Source organism: Falco cherrug, chromosome 2 (genome assembly GCF_023634085.1).
Source record: "Falco cherrug isolate bFalChe1 chromosome 2, bFalChe1.pri, whole genome shotgun sequence".
Classification (NCBI taxonomy): Eukaryota; Metazoa; Chordata; class Aves; order Falconiformes; family Falconidae; genus Falco; species Falco cherrug.
The window spans coordinates 57,860,978-57,882,326 of NC_073698.1; the positions used below are offsets into that span (position 1 = coordinate 57,860,978).

Below are 21,349 nucleotides of genomic sequence, written 5' to 3' on the forward strand. Positions count from 1 at the left end.
TTATACCGCCCCCCCACCCCCCCAAGAAAGATCGCTCAGTTTACCTTGGATTTATTTCCACTAGGAAAGCACTAAGATTTCGGGGACCTGTATTCAGATGGTAAAGCTTGTGACATGAGCTTTTGTTTACCATGCGAGGAAACGTTAACATTTTTTCACATGTTAACTTTTTAACAATTGCGAGGAATTTCTTTTCCTTGAAAACTGCCGTCCTTTTCTTTTTCCTCCCCTTTTCTCCCTTCTTGATATTTTTATTTCCCTTTTATATGGAGACTTGTAGATTTTGTCACTTCAAACGTTAGCTGTTCCTCCTCTTTTCTTTCTTTTTACAATACACACTAGGAGTTTTTTTTTCTTTTTTTTTTGCATATTCCTCCCCTTTCTCTGTGAGATATTGTAGATGACCAAATTTAAAACACTACAGTATTTAGCATCCCTGCAGTGCCGTTTTAAGTATTTGGACCTGGAAAATGCCCCAAGTAATAACTACCTGAATTGCTTTTAATTACACAATATAGCTGCATCATTTTACTTCAGATTCTTTTTGATTGATGCTGTAAGGCAATTGTAACCATGGATGATGGGATTAAGTGCCTCTTGAAGTGACTTTAGCTTCTTGTGGGAACAAAGGGAAAGAAGAGAACACTTAGTCCCTTTTTGAGTGAACAGCCTTTTTTCACTTGCTATATAAAGAAATACAATTAACAAACATTATCCCCAGAGGTGAATTGAAATGTACATGCGGACAATAACCGCTCTTGACTGCAATTAGACATATATGATCCGAAGTATTTTGGCCATTCATTAGTGCTAATTGTTTGAGAAACAAGCCCAGAGAACAAATGATTAAAATGTTAGTGCCATAACCAGGATTATTAGCATGTGTGATAAAATGCATGCGCCGCAGCTGTACCAATAAAACTCTCCGGCAAGTTGCTTTGATTCGACAAATACTCAGCTCGGCTGCGAGCCCTTCGTATTTGCACAGGGCCTGCTGCTGTTTATAACAAACAACTTATACCTTCTTTTCTTAATTAGAAAGAATTACTATGCAAATTACGGGGCTTTGTAATTTTGTAGAAGTTTCCTTTGTCTTTGGCAGGTTATTTGTGTGAGGTTGTGAGCTACTCTGTAGTAAATTCGACATAAGAAAACCATTACATTTACTCAGGGGGGAGTGTGTGTGCACATATTGGAGAAATAATTTGTAGGACATTTTGCTGCATCAGCTGGGTTGTGTTCAGTGGGGTCTTGGGTCGGTTCTGTCCTGCCACAGCACCACAGATATCCAGGATTGTGGTTGGTATGCAGTTATGTGCATACAGGTCAGAAACTCACACTGTGGAAATTATCCAGCCTTCTTAACAGTTTCTAGTTGAATGCCTAAAAATGCTCTTCAGAAACACTTTGCCAGCACTGTGCCAGAGATTGTAGGAGAGATTTGGCCTGTTGAGCAATGGGTATTTTTCCATGCGTTAGGCAGATCATGGTGTAGTGTCTCTTCCAGGCATGATTTGATCTAGCAGATAAACAGGGAACAGAGGTGTGGGTTGAAGTGCTGATCCCAAAAATCACTTGTGGGAGTACTTTACTTTGTGAGCTGTATGTTGTTGGCTCCAATGAGACCACACAGGTGTGTACCATTAAGTATACGTGTGAGTATAAGCAACGCTGGAATGTGAAAATGCAGTTTAAAGCAGGGAAATGTGTATAATTTGGGGTAATTTTACTGGTTGCCGTCACACTGTGTAGCTGCCATTGCAACGTGCAATGTCTTTTAGTCATCAAAAAGATTTTCTTTTCTCCTTCCTGAGGATGAACTATTTGCTCTTGGGTGAGATGGTTCTCAGAGGATCACGAGTAACTTTAACTTTCCAGCTACTTTTACATATTTGATGAAGACTTCAGTAGAATGTTGTTTGCTGAAAAAATTTAGTTTCATTTCCAAGACCCAAGAGCATTCAGCGTGCTGCTAGATGCTATGAATGAAAATAGGCTGCTGTAAAACAATTTAATGAGCATTACCCAATAGCCTAGTCCTTGTTTTAACTTACAGTGCTTAAAGGAAGAAACATTGTCTTAGCAAATTCGCTTGGCTTATGTCCATGTGTTTAGTTTAAAGCATAGTCAAGCTTAGTTTGAATCATTAAAATACTTGCAGTCAGGAAACATATGTAAGATTTTCTTCCTCTTTATGGCATGGGGTTAACAATATAATTGAGATTGCAGTGCTGTGTGGGTTTTTTTGTCCTAAAAAAGTAACAAAATAACAGAAGTCAAGATAATCAGGATAGTGTTTCCTACCAGAGTAGCTAACTGCTCATATGCATAGCACACTGGGCCTTGCCACTGTTTTAAAAAGGTCTGTAGGCAAATGGATTTCTTAATAAATCCACTTCTTCCTCTATATTTCATTTTATTGTGGAACATAAAATATGACTATGTGAGGAAAATGCAGAGTGAGAACAGCAGATGATTTTTTAAGAATACATGTCAAAATAATGAAAACATTTACGGCAGTAACACCTAGGCATACTTGTTGAAAACTTTATTTTACATGTACGTTTCTAGAGCTCTTTGTTTTGAAAGAAGAAGGATGCTAGGTTGGTCCACTGACACCAGTTCCTCCTGTACGTTCTTTTTTCTGGCCATGCCTCTTGAAAAAAATATTGCTTCAACTTGCTAAAATGTTACATAAAACTACTAATTTGACACATTGACAGTATATTTTTATAATAATCTGCGTCCTGAGTAGCCTGTGTTTTGGGCCCTTGTGGCTACAAAGTTGATTCCTGAAGAAGAGATACCAGTGCTCACAGGCCATAGTATTTCTAACATTAAGCCTTTTAGGTGATGGTATTTTAATGGATTAAATCTACCACTTCTTTGGAGTCAGGAGGTCTGCTGGGGAAGCCATACTACACCCCCATCTAAACAAAAGTTCATAGACCTCAGTGGTGACACCTGACTAAATCTGGTCTGCAGGTAATGAAGGTTTTACCTGCACGATGCTACACGCCATTTTGCGTGGCATGCAAAGCAGAGCTGCCTTCATGGGGCTTGCAGGCAATGAGCGGGAAACCACCTGGTCAAACAGCTCTTGGTTTGATGACAGCCCAGAAGAAATCCTGGGAAATGTGTGGCAGGAGATACACCTCATCTCAGCATGCTCTGAGATTATAGTGTTAACCATGTTTATCAGGTTTCTGGTGGGTTGGAGGGGTGGTGAGAAGCAGTCAGTCATTAAGGATGCTTCAGGGGCTGCTTGGCTCTAGGCTGGAGTTAACTATTAATGGGCTGAGCTCTTTGACTCCTTTGTGCCTTTGGGAACTACAGGGTTGAAGCCATCAGAGAAACAGAATAGAAACTAATCACTTTTGTCCCCTCCTATAAGTTTAGTGAAGGATTTCGAACTTCTTTACTGACCCCTGTGTCACACTGAAAAAAGAACCTCCTCTTTGAGATAAACCACTCTTCCACTTCCACCTCCTCCTTGCTCTCCCAAAGTGTACTACTGCAAGAAAATGGGATTAAGTAGATTTAACTAGCAGCCACTTGAGTTGCCACAAGTTGTGTAACCATCCCCACTTCAACATGAAGCAGGGGACGTGAAGTGGTTTGTGGGAGAGGGGCAAAGAGGGTACTTAGGAGAGACTCAGTGGATCTCAGTTGCATGTCTCCAAATGTTGTTAGGACCTCCACCACCTAAGTATTTAAGTTCTTGCTGTTAAAGATTAAGAAGATTTATTAACAAGGGTAGCACTAGCGCTTGTAATAAAATGTGTCATCTCTATTTAACAGCAAAGCTGCCGCATTTCTTAGGCCGAATTAAGCATTACCAGGCATATTACAAAGAAGAGTCTGGCAGTGGATTTTTGTGGGCTCCTAAAGTGGCTCCACCCAGGACACGCAGAGGTGCAGCAGAGGAGATGGTGGAAGAATTGTCCTTTTTAATTTAATTTACTGAGATAAAATGTAATAAAAGTTTTCTTCCTATTTTTAACCCAAGACTTATATTCAGCTTTAAGGGTGCACACTGCAGGGGAAGAGACGGTTCTTCAACAGGGTTAGCTTAGAAAGGCAAGTATGGTAGTGGTCTGTCAGCAACGTGCCACGTTGGCCCTGATTTAGATTGACTGAACTAATTTCCAAACATTTGAGAGGGTTAGTCACATTCACTTTGAAGAAAACCCACATCCACATGTAGCCATGCGTCATCCAAGTGTAGCAACTTGGGAAGCATTATTAAGAGGGGCACAGGAAAATGCATGGGTCCCTGGCATGATGCGATAATGACATGTTCAGCATGGTGCTAGAAAAGCTTTGCATTATTCAAAGTGCTGAATAATATGCATGATAATGCATAATGGTGTTATATGGTAGGATTATTTTGTGGCATAAGTGACTTGTGCTCTGAGTATGAAGGCAAATTGTATTATTTTGTCCTCATTTTTGATGTAGCAGAATAGGCCTGGGGAGTACAGCATGAAATGGGGAGGAACAGGAGCAGCCAAGGCAGTTTTTTTGGAAGGCCATGAAACACAGTGGCACCCTCTGCAATTTATTTCTCTATGCTTGTAATTATGGTGCAAAGCAAGCTCCCTACTGTACTCAAGGGCAGCCTCCCCCAGCAGCCCCACTGCCTCCAAGTGCACCAACCCGCCTTGTGCCTGGGGTGGGTTGGCTGGTCCCTCCCTGGGAATACTGGCACAGGGTGGAAACTGCCACAAGCCTGACGCCTATGGGCCATACAGGATGCCACCCACTCAAGCCATGTGGCACCACAGGCTCACACCCGCACCGAAGTGTGGTGTATAAAGCATTTATAAATTTTGAAAGGCACTGCAGCCAACAACCTGTTGCTGATGCTGGTGGGCTTATGAGCCCTGTCAGTGCTGTGGATCTCAAGGTCTGAAGGCTTCTGAGAGAACATGTTGGGATTAGTGAGGTTCCACATTACATGGGGGATATTTTCATTCCTGTTTTCCTCATTTCCCCCTCCATCCATTTTGCTTATTTAAAATTTGCATGCAAATATGTTTGTTGATACAACACCAAGGTTGCAAAATCAACTTCACAAACCCATGTTTGTTTTAATCAACACCCCTGCTTCACTCACAGCATGCTGTCCAGCTCCTGGAGCAAACATGGCAGATACCAGCCTCCTCCCTAAAGTGGTCCTGATCTGTTTTCAGCACAGCCTTCATCCAATGGAGGAGTCGTATGACAGGCGAAAAACCAAGCACCACCCTTCTGTATTTAATACTTGCCGTAGTGCACAGAACAGGGAGCTTAATTAAGACTGCACGGACAACCTTAGCCCTGGCAGTTCTTCAGTTCTGAGTGTTTAAGTCTGCAACTTCTGTTGAACATAGTAGTTTTGGAGTTTTATACTGTGATTAACTGTAATACCTATATCTCCCTACCTTAACTCTTCCTAAGGAAACAAACCAAAAAAAAAACCCCAAAACCAGCACTAAGTAGGAACGTTTCTCTTTTAAAATATAGTCAAGTATTCTTTACAACATTGTAGCCAAGAGTCTAATTTTAACAATATACTTTACAGGGTGGATTCTCTTCTGCCAGCTGGTGTTCCTAAGCTTAGTTATCGCTTTGCATCATCTCACAAGTACGTGCCCAGGCGAGCTGTGCTGTATGTACCTGCGGATGATGAAAAGAAGATACGAAAAATCCCATCACTAAATGTAGATTGTGCGGTGCTGGACTGTGAAGATGGTGTGGCTCTGAACAGAAAGGTAATTAAAAATTATCTTGTGATATGATCAGCACTAGAGAGACCTTGTGGAAAAACATTGCCTTTGCCTTGGGGAAGTAACAACCAGAGAGACCAAGATAAATCTTAAGATATACAAAGTAATGTAACAGTGATAGGCTTTGTGAAGGTGTTGGGAAAATCTGCTTACCCAGAACTCAAAGAGATGCCATGTGAGTAAGCGGGGAGGGAGTTTTGAAGGAACACAGAGCTGGGCGTAAACTCTCAGCACAGAAGAGTGGGAGATGCTGTTATTATTGCTGCATATTTCTTAGGGAGGAGGATGAAATGGTCTGTGAGAACAGAAGCAGGAAAGGAAGAGTTAGTTCGGAATCACCACATGGGGGGTTTGTTGTTGAAACGAAAGCATCTTCAGATTGTGAGCAAAACCAACATGGGTTTGGGTTTGAGCCTTGGGGTGTTTAGAAAGATTTACTTCCTGAGCTTTTTGGAAGAAATGCTGTTAGGAGTGCTTCTGAAGGAAGGAGAACTTAGAACCTGAACGTACCAGGATTTGGAGGGCAGTTTAGATTGAAGGAGCTGCAAGAAAGCAGGGATGGAAAGCAGAGTGGGAGACAGATATAGATGTGTCAAGTACCAGTGCCAGGTTTTCATTGACATTGAATTGTGAGAGAGAACCATCTAGCATGCATTCCATTTTGTTTGCAAGCAGATTTTTTAAATATATGAAAATAACCATTTTAAAATATTTCACATCTTAGAATCACAGTATTGTTTAGGTTGGAAAAGACCTTTAAGATCATTGAGTCTAACTGTAAACCTAACACTGCCAAGTCCAGCATCTTAAACAATGTAAACTAACGTACATGTTTCCTAGTGAAAGCTATTTCTTAATAGGAATGTAAGTTTGCTGTCACATCATTTTCATATTTGTCAGTTTTCCTATCTACCTTACAGTATTTGAAATTACAGCAAACAGTGTTTAGGGTTTGAATATGAATGCGTTGTCCAGGAAGTTATGAAAATAGGCTTGAAAATTTTCCTGTATTATCTCAAAAATGTGGATTTTATTCTTTTCTGTTTCTTGGGACTTAATGCTTTCCAGAAGGACTCTCTTGGATAGTGCTCTCTTTAACCTTCAGTTCTTTACAGGTATGTTGGAAAGAAAAAAGTTCACAGAATTTGCATATATCTATTTTAGTTCTGAAAAGTGAAAATAGCATTGCTAAATGTTCATGTGTACTGCTGAAGACAGTTGGAAAACATTTTCCAGTTGCTAAAATTCTATGTGGAAGACTAAGATTATATCTGCTGTCCCAGCTGATTAGTATTGTTTAGGTCATATTTGGGAGGCTGCTGCTGTAAGATGACACAAGACACAATTGTGTATTAAACTATAGTATTTTTAGGTGCATCTTAATTATTTGTAATAGAGGATGTCAGCAAAACAAAATTTTATGATCAAGGTGACAAAGTCGATCGTAGTGATTTCTAAAGGGTGGTAAACTCTTGCTTTGTTCAGGTGAAGGGGAATTATGCTACTGGGTATAATATTTCGAAGAAATTAGGGGAGAAATCTGTAATAGGAGCTTGAGATGACAGATGAGCCCCTGACTGAGCTTAAATGCAAAAAGGAAGCAGACAGGAGGTAGAAGTGGGGACAGGCTACCAAAGAGCAACACAGAAGTGTGGTCCAGACACTAGGTGCAGAACAAGGAAGGTCGAGGCTTGGCTGGAATCAAAACTGGTGGAACAGGACAAGAATGACTACTATGAGTCCATCAGCAAAAAAAATTAGAAGGAAAATCAGGGAAAGTGTGGACCCACTGCTCCATAAAGTTCTCAGGCCTACTAGGTCATCTCCTAGAAGCAAAACTTGGGGGAGGGAGGTAGCAGCCACAGTAGGGGAGGATGAAGTTAGGGTCTGTTTAAATAAGCTGGTCCATGTGACCAGACAGGATGTGCTGGAGACCGCTGAGGGAGCTGACTAGTGTCATCCTGGCGCTTCTGTCTGTCATCACCGAAAGGTCATGGTGGCTGGGGGAGGTTCCTGATGCCTGGAGAAAGGCAAATGTTGCAGCCGTCATCAGAAGGGGTAAGAGTGAAGAATTCTGGGCCCATCAACCTCAAGTCAGGCTCCAGGAAACTGGTGGTGCTGGTTCTCATGGAAGGTATTTTAGGACTTAGCCAGAATGGATTGATCAGAAGCAAGCTGTACCTGGCATTCTCCAAATGAATTACTGTCTTTGACTATGAAAGCTGAATACATGTTGCCTACCTTGACTTTAGAAAGCTTTTGCTGTGGTCTCCTGTAATACCCTGGTCATCAGCCTGATTAAAAACGGACTGGATGGATAGACTATAGGGTGGATAGCCATTTTGCCGGAATTGGGTAGTCTATGCTGTGTGCTGTATTGCAGCTACCTCTGCTGGGGCCAGTCCTGTTTATCTCCTTCACTAGCAACCAGGCTGATGGGATGGAGTGCACTATCACGAGGTTCATGATGAAACCAAACTAGGGTACAGCTGATATGCTGGAGGGCATGGCTACTTTTCTGATGGGGCTTTGCAGTCAGAGGGAAAACTCGACAGAAACATAGTAAAATCCAACAAAAATAAACACAAACTCCCAGCACAGGGCTGGAGTACCCACACACAATCTCCTTGTGTCTAGAGGCAAAATGTAGGGGAGGGAGATGTTACATGCAATAGAGGGTGGAGTTAGGATCTATTTAAATAAGCTGATCCATGGAAGCAAACAGGACACACTGGAGGCTACTGAGGGAGCTAACTAGTGTCATCATGAAGTTGCTGCCTGTTGTCATTGAAAGGTATGGTGGCTGTGGGAAGCTCCTGATGCCTGGAGAGAGGCAGTCATTACAGCCATCATCAGAATGGGTAAGAGCGAGGAGCTGCGCACTCATCAACTTCACACCAGTCTCCAGGAAAGCGACAGTGCTCAGTGTCATGGAAGATACTTCAAGGCACCTAAAGGACCTAACCAGAACGGACTGATGGGGAGCAAATTGTGTCTGACAAACCTGATTGGCCTTCTCTTTTGCGATGACTGGCAGTTTGGATGAGGGGAGAGCAGTAGATGTCTTTTATCTTAGTAAGGTGATTAGTAAGGCTCTTGACATAGTGTCCCGTGATATCCTGGTAGCCAGCTGGAGGAGCAAGGGACCATATAAGCAGCCTGCCTGGCCAGAAGAGCTCAAACAATAACGCTCAGTAGATCAGAGCCTAACTGCTGCTTGGTCAACGGTGGCATTTTGCAGATATTGTGTAACATTTTAGTCAGCAACCTGGGCGATTGCATGCAGTGCATGCTCACGCAGCAGGTCTGCGGGTGATGGCATTTTGCAGAGGCATGACTGGACAGCAGGACTGCCCGTTAGAGGGGTTTCTGCAGTCTGGAGGAAGGGGCACGCAAGAACAAAACCGAAGCCTGAGTGCAGGGGTACTCCCACACACCAGCACAGGCTGGGGCTGGGGCTCCCCGGGGGCACCTCTGCCGAAAAGGCCCTGGGAACTGTTGTACCACAGGCTGAACGGGGGCCAGCGGTGGGCCCTTGCGGCAAAGGTGACCGACCACCAGGGCTGTGCTGGCAGCGGGGCAGCCAGCAGGTCCAGGGAAGGGGACCCTCCCCTCCACTTGGCTTGTGGGGCTCTCCCGGGGAAGGGGAGCTGTGCCCAGCTGTGGACCCCAGGACAAAAGGACTGGCCAACCAAGGGGAGCCCAGGAATGGCTGCCAAGGTGGTCACGGCGCAGGAGGAGAGGCTGAGGAGCTGGGTTTGTTCATCCTGGAGAAGAGGCAGCTGAAGGGCCTTGCTGAAGGCTTTGCTGCCTGAGGGGAGCTGGTGGGTGGCAGAACCAGGCTCTTCTCAGAGGAGCCCAGCAACAGAGCAAGAGCAATGGCCACAATTTGCCTGAGGGGAAACGCTGACCGGAGACAAGGGAAAAAAGTCTTCCCCATGCCGGGGGTCAAAGACTGGAAGAGGTTGTCCAGAGCAGTGGGGCATCCTCCCTCCGTGGGTGTATTTGAGCCTTGGCTGGGTGAGGTCCTGATCAACCTGGTGTAGAGCGGTAGTTAGTCCCGCTTTGAGGAGGCAAGTGGACGAGACGGTCTCCTGAGGTCCCTTCCAACCTGAATTAGACCATGCGACTGCACAATCTAGTAGCAAAGCATAATTTGAAGTGATTGGAAGATTGAATTTCATTTTTAGATCTGCCACAGATACTCAGGAAGACTTTGAGTCTTAGGTTCTGTGAATGTGAAGCTGAAATTATTATTGCTCTTGCAGCCTAATTTATTAATGTTTATGAGGTGTTTGGAGAGTTTGTGTGAAAGATATGTCAAGAACACGCACTAAAGCACAATACTCAGTGGCCCATTGCAAATGGGTCATCTTAAAACAGAGAAAACCAACACTGGGAAACACAGTGACACTGAGTCTGTCCTTTAATCATTATTCTTAAAACAAATAGTACCGATGACTTTGACTATTTATTGCCATGTTGTATATCACTAAAAATGCTACTTGCAGATTTTCTTGAAACTGCTGCAGAAATGTTGAATTTTGGGAAAATCAGGACCTGATTGAAGGTTCACAGTGCTTTGGGCCAAACTTGCCTGTCTACAGGAGGCCTTCACTTGCAGCAAGTCCAAGCAGCAAATTTGTACCACATCTTAACAAGTCTATTTTAACAAGATGCTGTGGGTTTGTGTTAGGATTCAGTTAGATTTGGAGAGATCAAGAATCTGGAATGTCAGTAGCTCCATTTGGTTAGAAGGAAACAAGTAAGATGACCTTCCTATAACTGAGCCTGATAACATTTGCAAAACTGCATCTGGTTGCAGTAGCTGCTTTTGAAGCTGCAGTAATGAATTAAAAACCTTTAACTATTTTGTATGCAATATTTTCTCTCAAAGAAGTTTTGGAAGATACCCTCCCCTGTGCCCTCCCTGCACAATTATGTTTTGTAGTGGCTCACAGAGAGCACCTGAAGAAGAGAGCCCATAGCCATACCCTAATTTACATACTATTTTGGTGCCTGAATTTCTTACCTTCAGGAGCTACAGTGCTGACCCTGATTTCAGGTATCATCTGTTGACTTCTTCTTTTCAAACTGCTTTTCTAGTTGATATTTTGACTAAATCAGTAAAAAAACTTTGCAGCAAAAAGTTCACAAAGAGAAAATTTCTCAACAAATTTTCTGAGGGGAACTAGTGGGAACAAGTGGCTAAAAAGCAGAGTTACAGTATGCTGAATACTAAGACTGCAGGTAGGGTGAGAGCTGATCCTCGTGTGAGTAGGACATGTGAGGCTTTTGCAACCCCTTTGGGACTAGACAGAGCTGTAGGGGGTCTTAAAAAATTCAGAATAGGGAAGATGCCAGGAAGATATCCTAGTGTTGCTGAAAATTTCAGCCTTTTTTTACAGAATTAGCTCTAGTCTCGCTGTACATATCCTACTAGCCATGGTGACCTCAAATCTTTGCTGGGGCTCCATGCACTGTTTTTAAAGGTTCAAATGCATGGTGTCACATGGTGCAGACTGTCAGCTGCCTCTCCAGGTGTCTGACTCTGTAAGGCATTGGGAATTTTTATGACAGGAATTTAGTTTTTGGCTGGGGGGAGAACTGAATACTGCTAAAGGGAAATTACTTTCTCTGGACTACTGTTCACAAATATAGGGGCTCTTCCCCACTGATGTACATTTAACATTTCTCCAGTGTTGCTACACATTTTAAAGAAATTATTCAGAATGGCTCGCTTGGTGGTATCTTCAAGTGAACAGTTCAAATAGAAATTTTAGAACTCTAAAACTAGAAATAATACAGATTGCAGTGTTGATATGTTGCAAATGCATCACACTCTAGAGACGTTTTGTGAAATGGTACAAAAATAGCCTATATCTCTTTTAGCTTTTCACAGGAGAAGACCTGAATATTCTTTCATTTTAATTGTAAAAAAGAAAAAGATAAAAAAGATGGCTGTATCAACATGCTTGACCAAGTCATATAAGCCAGTAAGCTGAATTGCATTTTATGCCGTTGAGAGGTCTCTCTGCAGGAGCTGAGCTGTCTGAAGATATCTTGAGGGCTCTCAGCCAAGCCAGCACTCCCTGGTATAGCTTTCTCTGTAGAGCTGCATTACTCACTGTGATTCCATGCCAGGTGAACCTACTATCGGGCGGAAAAGTTTCCTCCTCTTGTTGAAGAAAGAAAGATTTCCATGCCAGTGCTTTCATTTTCCAAGGGCAGAGTGAGCTGAGATTTCCTAGTTAGTTCCCACAGGTCTTGTAAAGTTACCACCTTTACAAGAGGGTTTTCTAGAACAGCATTTTTTCCAGCAGGATCCTGTCTTCAGTGCTGCTGTTCTTCAGAGCATCCAGGAGGTGTTAGCTGCCAGGCCAGCCTAGCAAGAGACCAGTTGGAGCTGCTAGTGTAGTGTTTATGTCTCTTTCTGAGCCCTTGACAAGAGTTTCAGAGCATTTTGATGCCTCCAAACCAGTGCTATTAGTGGCTTTATCTTCACTGAGATCAGTAGGATGGTTATGAATAATTGAGATATATGGCACCTTACTCTGTAGCTCTCTTTAGTGTACACATCTTTTCTATATTAGAGGTGTAAAAGCAATCGGTTGGAGTGTACATATGGCTGGGTAACATCTGCACGGTCCTCTGGCATGAGACATTTGAAAATAGGAAATTTATTTGTTGTTCCTCTGGAACTACATAGATCTCATTCATTCAAAAGAAGTTACTGATACTCGGGACTGCACCGTAAAATGATGTAGGACTGTTTAGGGTTTAAGTTCCTAAGCTCTTTTTGCTGTGAACTGTGATTGTATCACTTTTGTCTCTTCTTGAATGAAGTTGTGCTCTCCTCCAGCACTTGAGCAAGAGAAGGTGAGGAAGGGGAAGCCTCAGCTCTGTCCTTTCCTCACATTCCTTCCTCAAGAAGGGAAATGGCAGCCCCTGAGCCTCTTCTGTTCTCCCTGCTCCACTCAGCAGTGAGGGGAAGTTTGGTTGGGCTAAGAGGATTGGTACAGAAGGGCCTATCTTGCTTATCTGCAGCATGGCCTCTTAGGGTTATAGCATAAATTTGTTCCTACTTAATATATTGTAGCCACTTAAAAGATCATCACTGTGCTGTGTCACAGAAGAAAAAAAAATATTTAATTAATTCTTTTGAATCATCTGTTTTTAAAAATAGGATTAAAGCCTGACCACTTTTCAAACTGTTCCATTATGAATAACACATACGTAAAAGATGACTCTGGGTTCATTACAGTTAAGAGCAGATCATCCGCATACATGCTGATTTTATGGAGATTTCTCCCCACGAGAATGCCTCTTCCATCTCTCTAGTGATCTGATCCTGGGGTCAGAACAAACAGCATGCCAGTGAGAGAGCATCCTTGCCTACCATTTTTCCCCTAATCTGAGGCCTTGTGACCTTTTTATTCCTTGTCACTGATGAGAAGAGGCTCTTGCATATAAAATAACACTTCAACTAAATTTGCGGGTGGAGATAAATACATAAAATGGGTCAGCATGGTATACAAAAAAAATCCTCTGCTTTCCTTATTGAAATGAATTTCCTTATTGATCTTATTGAAGGCTTTTACAGTATCAGTGGGAAAAACTGCAGTTGGTTTCCATGAATCTGTAGCTACTTCAATTAAAATCAACAGTTTTCCTGTATTATGTGATGATTTTTTTTAAAATAAAGCTGAGTTGGTTAGGATTTATCAATGCCACAGGTATTTCTCTCGGCTCATAGTGAGAATGTTAGCTAGTACTTCATGGGCACAGTTGCATGAAGCATTCATAACTAGGTTATTTTACCAGGTCTGTGCTTTATTTATAATAAATTAGTACTGTACCTAATTGTATTCCTCCTACAGGGAGAAGGCTTGCTGATAAAGTGTGTAGAGAATGATTAAATGTACACAGGCGCATAGTAGGGTGACTTCTCTTCAAAAGTTGCACAAAATTAAAATGGGAACGCTGCTTTCCCCAGTGGCTTGCCATTATTAAAAGTCTCAGTAGCATGGGAAATTTGTTCTGTAGGAATTGGGGAGTCCAGAAGTCTCTCTGGTTTATTGTAGGGAAGCTGAACTGTACAGTGAAACTCTGCAAGGCCTTTTTGATCCTTGAAGAGTTCTGATGAATATACATTTTTATGAAAGTTGTAAAGTGTTTTCATTTCCTTATTAATCCCACCATGGTCCTGGAAGAACTGCCACTCCTGAGTGGTAACTGCAACAATAAAAGTTTTTGTTCCTATTGTTTTACTCTACAAGCCAATCATCTTCCTTACATAAAGATTTGAGGATTCGTAAGGACGATCACAATATTCAGCAATTTTCTTCTTAATGAGCTCAGTAATGCCCGTGTCTCTTCGAACAGAGCTTTTGAATTGCCAGTTACTTCTTTTCCACTGATTCAGATGTATCCAATTAAGTTTGACTTGCACATGTTCTGATATAACTTACTGCTAACAGAATGGTGTCTAGAATCTTAGGGAAAATGTCTTGGTTCAGTATTAACAGGAGTTTCAGGCAGGAATACATTAATAGACCTCGGAAAATATTTTAAAACATGCAGCTCATGTTTGTATGGACTTGGAATTCACAGTACTTCAACTCTGTTGTGTAGTCTACTGTCCACAGGCACATCAGCACACCTGGGTACTGAAGGCTAACTGTAGGACTAGAAGTCATGAATTGCTACACATTTTGGGACCAGTTTTCAATATTTCATCTGTTTTCGTAGCAGGAAGGAGTTGGTTGCACAGCCATTGAGCATCTAGAACTTAGTTTGAAGGGAGCTGTTGAGTTTTAAGTGTGCTACACAATGTCAAGGCAATACAAAAAAATCAGTATACACATGTAGCTTAGAAACAATCTGTTGGATTAAATTTGGACAGACTTTTGTTTGTATGCAGAGCCTTGTGTTGGGTGGTGTCAGTCAGGGCTGCAGTGGTACTGTGGGTGAGGAAAACATAAAGGTACTCCCAGATTGCAGTCCTAGGGGTTGTCAGCACTCAGCACCATTTCCTCCAGGTCTCCTTTGCTTCTTGGTTGGCCATGAGCAGGCAGAGGAGTATGTTTGTATGTCCAAGTTTCTATTGCAATTAATCTTGAAACCTAGTCTTCAACCTAAGACTCCATCGTGCTTATAACCAGTAGTCCACCCTGCTTATTCTTCCACTTTGGAAGGGCCACATTTTGAAAACAGAGAGACAGGCCAAACATGAGGAAACCCACAGACCCCATTAACGGACATGGATCAGAAAGTTGTGGGACACACAAAGAATACAGCACTTGCTCTCTTTGGTAAACTTTTCTACAAGGTACCTCTACAGTCACAGTTAAGGTAGTGGTCTAGTGGACCTTTGGTCTGATTTAAGATGGGCAGGTAAGGGAAGGTAGAAATTAATGGCAGTTTTCCCAGTGCAGTGATGTCATCAAAGCTGGACCTGTCCCAGGATGGTGAGGGGTGGAGGGAACCTTACAGATACTCAGAAGATTATGGGCAAAATCTGTGGTTTATTTTACCAAATTGTTTAAATGTTACCTGTTTACCTGGGGTTTAGTGTATTATTAGGTAACAAAACAAGGAAGTGTGGGGGGATGCTGGGTACGAGAGAATAATTTCTGGTGTCAGATGGAGGAACAGCATAGCTGTGTATATGGAAGTTGCAGATAAGGATAAGCATGGTCATTGCTAGTCTTGGGAACCTTGGCAGGTGTCAGCTAAAAGCATGATGTTTAACCTCTGTACCTCTGGTTTCATCTGTTATTCTTCTGGAGACCAGAGGAAAGGATCCTAGCACTCAGTGGTGGGAACTAAACCACCAGTACCTATGTGGAAGCCTCATCGCATTTCCTTCCGCTGTATGTCCAGTCAGTAGGAGTCCACAATACTTACGATGCCACAGATGCTACAGTCCCTATTCAAATAACTTTCATAATGAGTTAAGGACATTTGTGTGTAAATGAGTAATTCAGGATTAAGCCTTTCAGGAGTTTGAGCTTCTTCCTCCTATACACCACTATATATTGAATTGAAGGCGTGTGTGTGTGCTAGTTGTGGGACACACCGTTCCCAAAATAAGTATAGAACCATCTAAAACCTGCCTTCTATTTCTACAACAAACTAAGCCCATGCCATGATGTCTCTTCAACTTAGAGTGGAGTAATTTATCTCTGTTCAACAGAAGACAAAACACATGGATCATGACTGCCTAAAGGTTTACATATTCTGTGAATTACTTTCTTTTCTGAATTGTAAAAAGACTGTTATCTTAAACAGTGCTTTATATACCAAAAAATAAACTTTCATGGAACAGTCTGATACCCAAAACAGCTATAAAAACACATCTCTGGCTTATTGAAACTGGAGAGCATCCAGAGCATTCATTGCATACTTGTACCAGAAGAAAACATAATGTGCAACTCTTGCGATTTTTCTAGAACCTATTGTAAAAGCCATAATAAACAAGGACAAAGCATTAGAAAGTACATGCATTTGTTTACTCACATCTACCTGCATAGCTCTGCTGGTTACATAGTATGCAACAGGCTCCAGGGGCATGCGGGCTTTTAAGGTGTCCCCAGGTTACACATTAACATGCCCAGAGTCTGGGCTTCCAACCGAGGAATCCTTCTGCAAAGAAGCAAAAAACATGACTTTTTTTTTTCATCTTGGGGAAGTCAAAACATTTAGCACATTTGGAATTTGCTCTTTTGGCAGTGTTTTTTATGTGTGTATGGACCATGTGTAGTTGTTAGCACATCTAAATGCATTGACCAAAGTATATTGTATATCTGTCTCCAAAGACAAATGCACCCATCTGCAAATCCAGCATACTACAGATTTGGCTGTTAATGTAAGCTGTTCTGCTGAGGTCACCCATCTTTCCTTTTGGCTACGAATATCACAAGGGAGATTATGATCTCTCTTGGCGTTTATCAATAAGGAAAGTAATAAGCTTACTGTGGAGTCTGATCAGCACTTTGTGTCTTTTCTGAAAGGATAAGTAAAATCTTAGTGTTTTCTGAGTTTGTTTACAATTTCTATCTTTAAAGCAGCTTGGTTGCTCTGAGATTGCTGTTTCAACTCCTGAATGGTTGCATAACATAAAACTGTCTACTGTGGATCACTGTAGTAGCTCTTTCACTGCAGTGTGTTAGGACTACTCTCTCCAAAACAATGTACTTGCCAGTTGTTTCAAGTTTCGGGGAAAAGAATTATAAATATTTCTCTTAATTTCTGATCACTGAGCTCCAGAGGACCCTAAATCCTTGTGTTGTTCCTCATTTGGGAGGATATGGTTGTAAAGATCCTGGTGGTTCATTTTAGGATGATTATAAACCATGGCTTGTGCATTCTTTCCTCCTTACTTGTTATAATCTCTTACTAGATTGCCTCAAAATATCTGCCTCTATGCCAGGCTTGAGATAACTTCATCCTCTAAGGTTTCACAATACAGTTGTGCGTTAAAAGCGGATATGTTGAACAAATTAGTATTTTCTTCCAGCTTAGTCAGATTATTTGGTTTCATTTTAAACTTTGATTCCACACAGACCCAATCTTCCACTCGTTAACCAATTATTTTTAAAGAGAATAATTATAGATCATCATTTAGTATGCATTTTCTTGAGAAAAAGGGCAAATTAATACATGCAAACATGGGTGAATCTATTTAAATAAACTGTCCACAAAATCCTTACAATATGTAAACAACATTTGTTATGCCTTAGAGATAGCATATGATTGGACTCATGAGACCCTGTTTATCCTACTGAACAGTTTCTTTTATAACTTCAAAGGGAATTTTATATATTTATGGCAATAGCAGGGTGTTAAGTGTAGCTAGACAGAAATTATACCTCAGCTATTTAGTTAATGCCAATAGGGATTAAATTAGATTTTATAGCTGTTAGTAGAAGTCTGTTTTGTAGCTAACAAGTGGGATTTTTAAATCCTGGAAAGCATAATCCTATTATAAAACTGGCAGCTGAATTAACATTATCTAGGAAGCAAGTCTTCACAGATTAACATTTTTTGACATTAACAAAGAAAAACTAATGCTACAGGGATATTAGATGCTTTTCCCAAAAGTAGGGGAAAAAAGGAAAGTGAATATAGGACAAGATAAATGGCACAAATACTGCAGGAAGAAAAATGGAGTGAAATACGCATGAGATGAAATCTGGAACTGGCCATGTTCTGCCTGTACAAAAGAAATACACTGGGCAGGAAAAGGCTCCACAACTGATAATTCATATGTTTGCCCATGCATTGATTTATACGTGCCTTGTGACTAATTCACAGTTACCCAACAATGAGCGTGGGATAGCCACAAAGGCCTTCTCCTGTCCCAAGGTCTGAGGTCTTTGCATTCCAGCTAGATGCCATAGGAGCCAAGGACTGGCAGCACTGCAGAGGAAACGCTCATCCCTTTATTGAACAGGCCCATAAAGCTGTTTCACAAAGTCCATGATGAAGTTCTCCTTACATACCTTGAAGGACACATGGGACAACTGCTATAGGCAGTGGTACAGGAGATGAGTGGGTCACTGAACTTGCTTGTCTTGCAATACTTTATTCTAGGCATTGATAGACTAAGTAGCTATAAGAGTATATGCCGTGTCATATTTCAATTAAAAATTCTTTGTCCCCATCACAGTTGCAGAGAAAACCTTTTATTACTTAAAACTGTAAAATATCCATCTCCTGTAAATTATTTTAAAAGCTCTGTGTTTAGTATCTGAGCCCTTATTCACAGCTGCAGTATTGAAATAATGAAAGTAGTATTTTGTTATGTGGAGGATTAAGAAGAATCCACTTGGTAAACTTGTAAGTCACAAAAACATGCCAGACAATTTCTTCCAGATTTCACAGCATCATATTCAGTGTTGTTGACCCAGTACAGATTTTTCTGTTACAGTATCTGTTGGCTGTCTTCTTGTCTCACAAATTTCTTTCTTCTTATCAAATGGAGAATTTCATTTATTACTAGTGAGAGCTAAACTGAAACTATTTGTTCTAACTTTGCCATCCAACCTCCCAGTTTCTTGGTTCAAGTAAAGCAGAACTATCTCTGAGTCATTGTCAGACTGGGATTTTGTTATCAGAGATTTAACTGTGGCTTTGCAAACCTAATACATGGCTTCATAGGTTGATTCTCGGTTTGGTGCTTTTGAAATGCTGCATTTTCCCTCCTTGTGGATTGCTGCTTTAACCATTATTACTTACTGGCTTACATTTTTACCAAGCATCTTTTCTGCCAGAGCACATGTGTTTAGCCATCATTGCTGTGGTAAATCTGTTACCAGAGGTGTGGCTGGGACTGCCTTAAGGGCTCTCTTAAATCATGGTTGGGTAGCATAGACTTTACCTTGCAAAGCATATAACAATATCTAAGCTGTGGAAATAGTGTGAAATTTCCAAGTTGCCAAACTGCTCCTCTGAGGTTAGTGCCATGAGGAAGAACCTTGGCTCCATTATGTCAGTGGGAAAACTCACACCATTTGGCATCAATAGGACCAAGATTTATCCCCTGTTATGTGCATGTTGTATCAACAATAATGAACCCTAGTGGGAACTGGAAATAGTTGCCCTCTGTTGTGGCTCTTTTTCAAAAATCTGCCCCCCAAATGCTTTTTTAATTATTTTTCTGTATGTAGGAGTATGCAACAGTCCATAAACCTGGTGCTTGAAAGCATGCAGGTATGCTTTAGCCATTCCCAACAGCCCTCTGAGGTGCTGGCACCTTTGGAGAAATGGGAGTAGAATGTGCCTGTGATTTCTCACATCAGGATGGACATGAATTTGATGTCTCCCGGAAGCATGTGGTCCTTAGATAAAGGACCTATCTTTCCCTCCCCCTTAAGTAATGAGCAATTATATAGGATTTTGGAGTTTGTTTCCAGTTTTGCTGTCTGAGTTGGAAGTATACAGATTTGGCCCAAAAGGCTTGGATTGTTTTTTAAAACATTTGGCTAGCTCTTCAGCTCGTGTAAATAGGTTTAGCACTTCATTTTTCGTTTTCACAGCAGGTGAAGCAGCTCTCAAATGAGAACTAAAGAAAGATTATGTGGGAAGAGAGCATTGTATGACCAGGGAATTGCATCCACATCACCTGACTGGACACTCATCATCTGCCTTCAGTCTCTAGAAGAGAGAGATGGAGATGCGAGGGAGTGATGTGGTTACTGAGCAGAGCACCTTTCATCCTCGAGATGACCCTGCACCTGCTATGGCCAGCTGCTGGTTGACTGTGAAAGTGCTCACTGAATCGGGGGGAGGGATGAGGGGTGCATGTCTTTGCCACCCAGCACTCTTGCATCTGCGTATGTGTTTTTCTAGAGTAGATGCTTTGTAGAAACTCATTCAGGGCCAGCACGTGGAAAACAGCAGCAGCAGCACCTGAGCATTGCCAGTCAGGGCACCTGATCTCAGGATTTGCCTTCATGTTGTCAAATTTGCTTATCATTGGTGGGGTACAATGGGGTGCTGAGAAGAAAAAGAAATTCCCAGAAATGTGGTGGTAGGTTGTAGGTTTCAGTGCCTGAGGCTCCTACAAGTACCCCTGCACACACAGGTTTGATTTTGTAGCTGGAGAGGATTCACACACTGAACAACCTCTGAGTTGGTGTGACTTGACATAAACTAGCAGAAAGAGCAGCTGGCTCCTAGCCTGTGACAGCAATCCTGATCCCCAGTCAGCAGACATCACCTGTTCCTATGTCCACCTCTTCACAGAGGTGTGGTGCTACATAGCAAAGCATTTCATGGCTCGTGCCTTCCCAGGGGTGACATTTCCTGCAGGCGGAGTGACAATACTTTGCCATAAGCACAGCCAGTGTGTTGAAGGGATCTCAGAGACCTCCCCTTTCTTTTGCCACGGAAGCTCTGAGCTTTCTCTGTGCTGCTACAGGTGAGCAGACCCACAAGGCTTACCTTTCCAGGCCATATAGTCTTGGCAGGCAGCCTCTTGTCATCCTGGCTAGGGTCAAAAATTACAATAATAATGCATATTATGCATACCTCTGAGCACTGAAGACCAGGTAGTGGCAGAGGGACCTCTGTGAGCTGGTTACGGCACACTGCAGCTGAATCTGGTAGTAAGGAGGCTTTTTTCCAATGTGGTCCACGAGTTGGTAAGCCGAGGACAGGGTGTGGGGAAATGCTAGTGAAGCAAACAAGATCCTGCTGAGGGACACTGCACAAAGCAGCAGCTTCTCAGCTCAAAGAAGCCTTGCCTGGGGTTTCACACGGGGCTGCCTATAGGCCATTTTTTTACTCTCACTGTTCAAGAAAAGAGGAAGCTCCCAACTTGTTAGCCGCTGGCTTTTTCACACCCAGAACTCCACAAGTGCTTAGTAGAGTTGGTACGTGTAGTAAGTCTGCCACAGCTATCAAGCCTGATTCCTTGAGTGAAGCAGAGCATTTATGGAATTGTGTCTTTTTGTTTGTTTGTCTTACTGATAAACATATCTGGCAGGGGAAACTAGGAGCTTCGTTTGGGATCGTTTGTTGAGGGTTTTCTGGTGTAAGAGAAGCACTCAGCTGGAAGAGCTGTCATCATC

General features: G+C 42.1%; 1 protein-coding gene across 3 annotated transcripts in view; it reads left to right on the forward strand.

Annotated features, from left to right (window-relative positions):
- CLYBL (citramalyl-CoA lyase) overlaps window positions 1-21,349 on the forward strand; it is a 174,533-nt gene that overhangs the window by 83,990 nt on the left and 69,194 nt on the right. For all 3 annotated transcript variants that reach the window (XM_055702708.1, XM_055702709.1, XM_055702710.1), the window contains exon 2: window positions 5,567-5,756. In XM_055702708.1, the coding sequence (XP_055558683.1) occupies window positions 5,567-5,756 (190 nt within the window). The remainder of the gene's footprint in view (window positions 1-5,566; window positions 5,757-21,349) is intronic.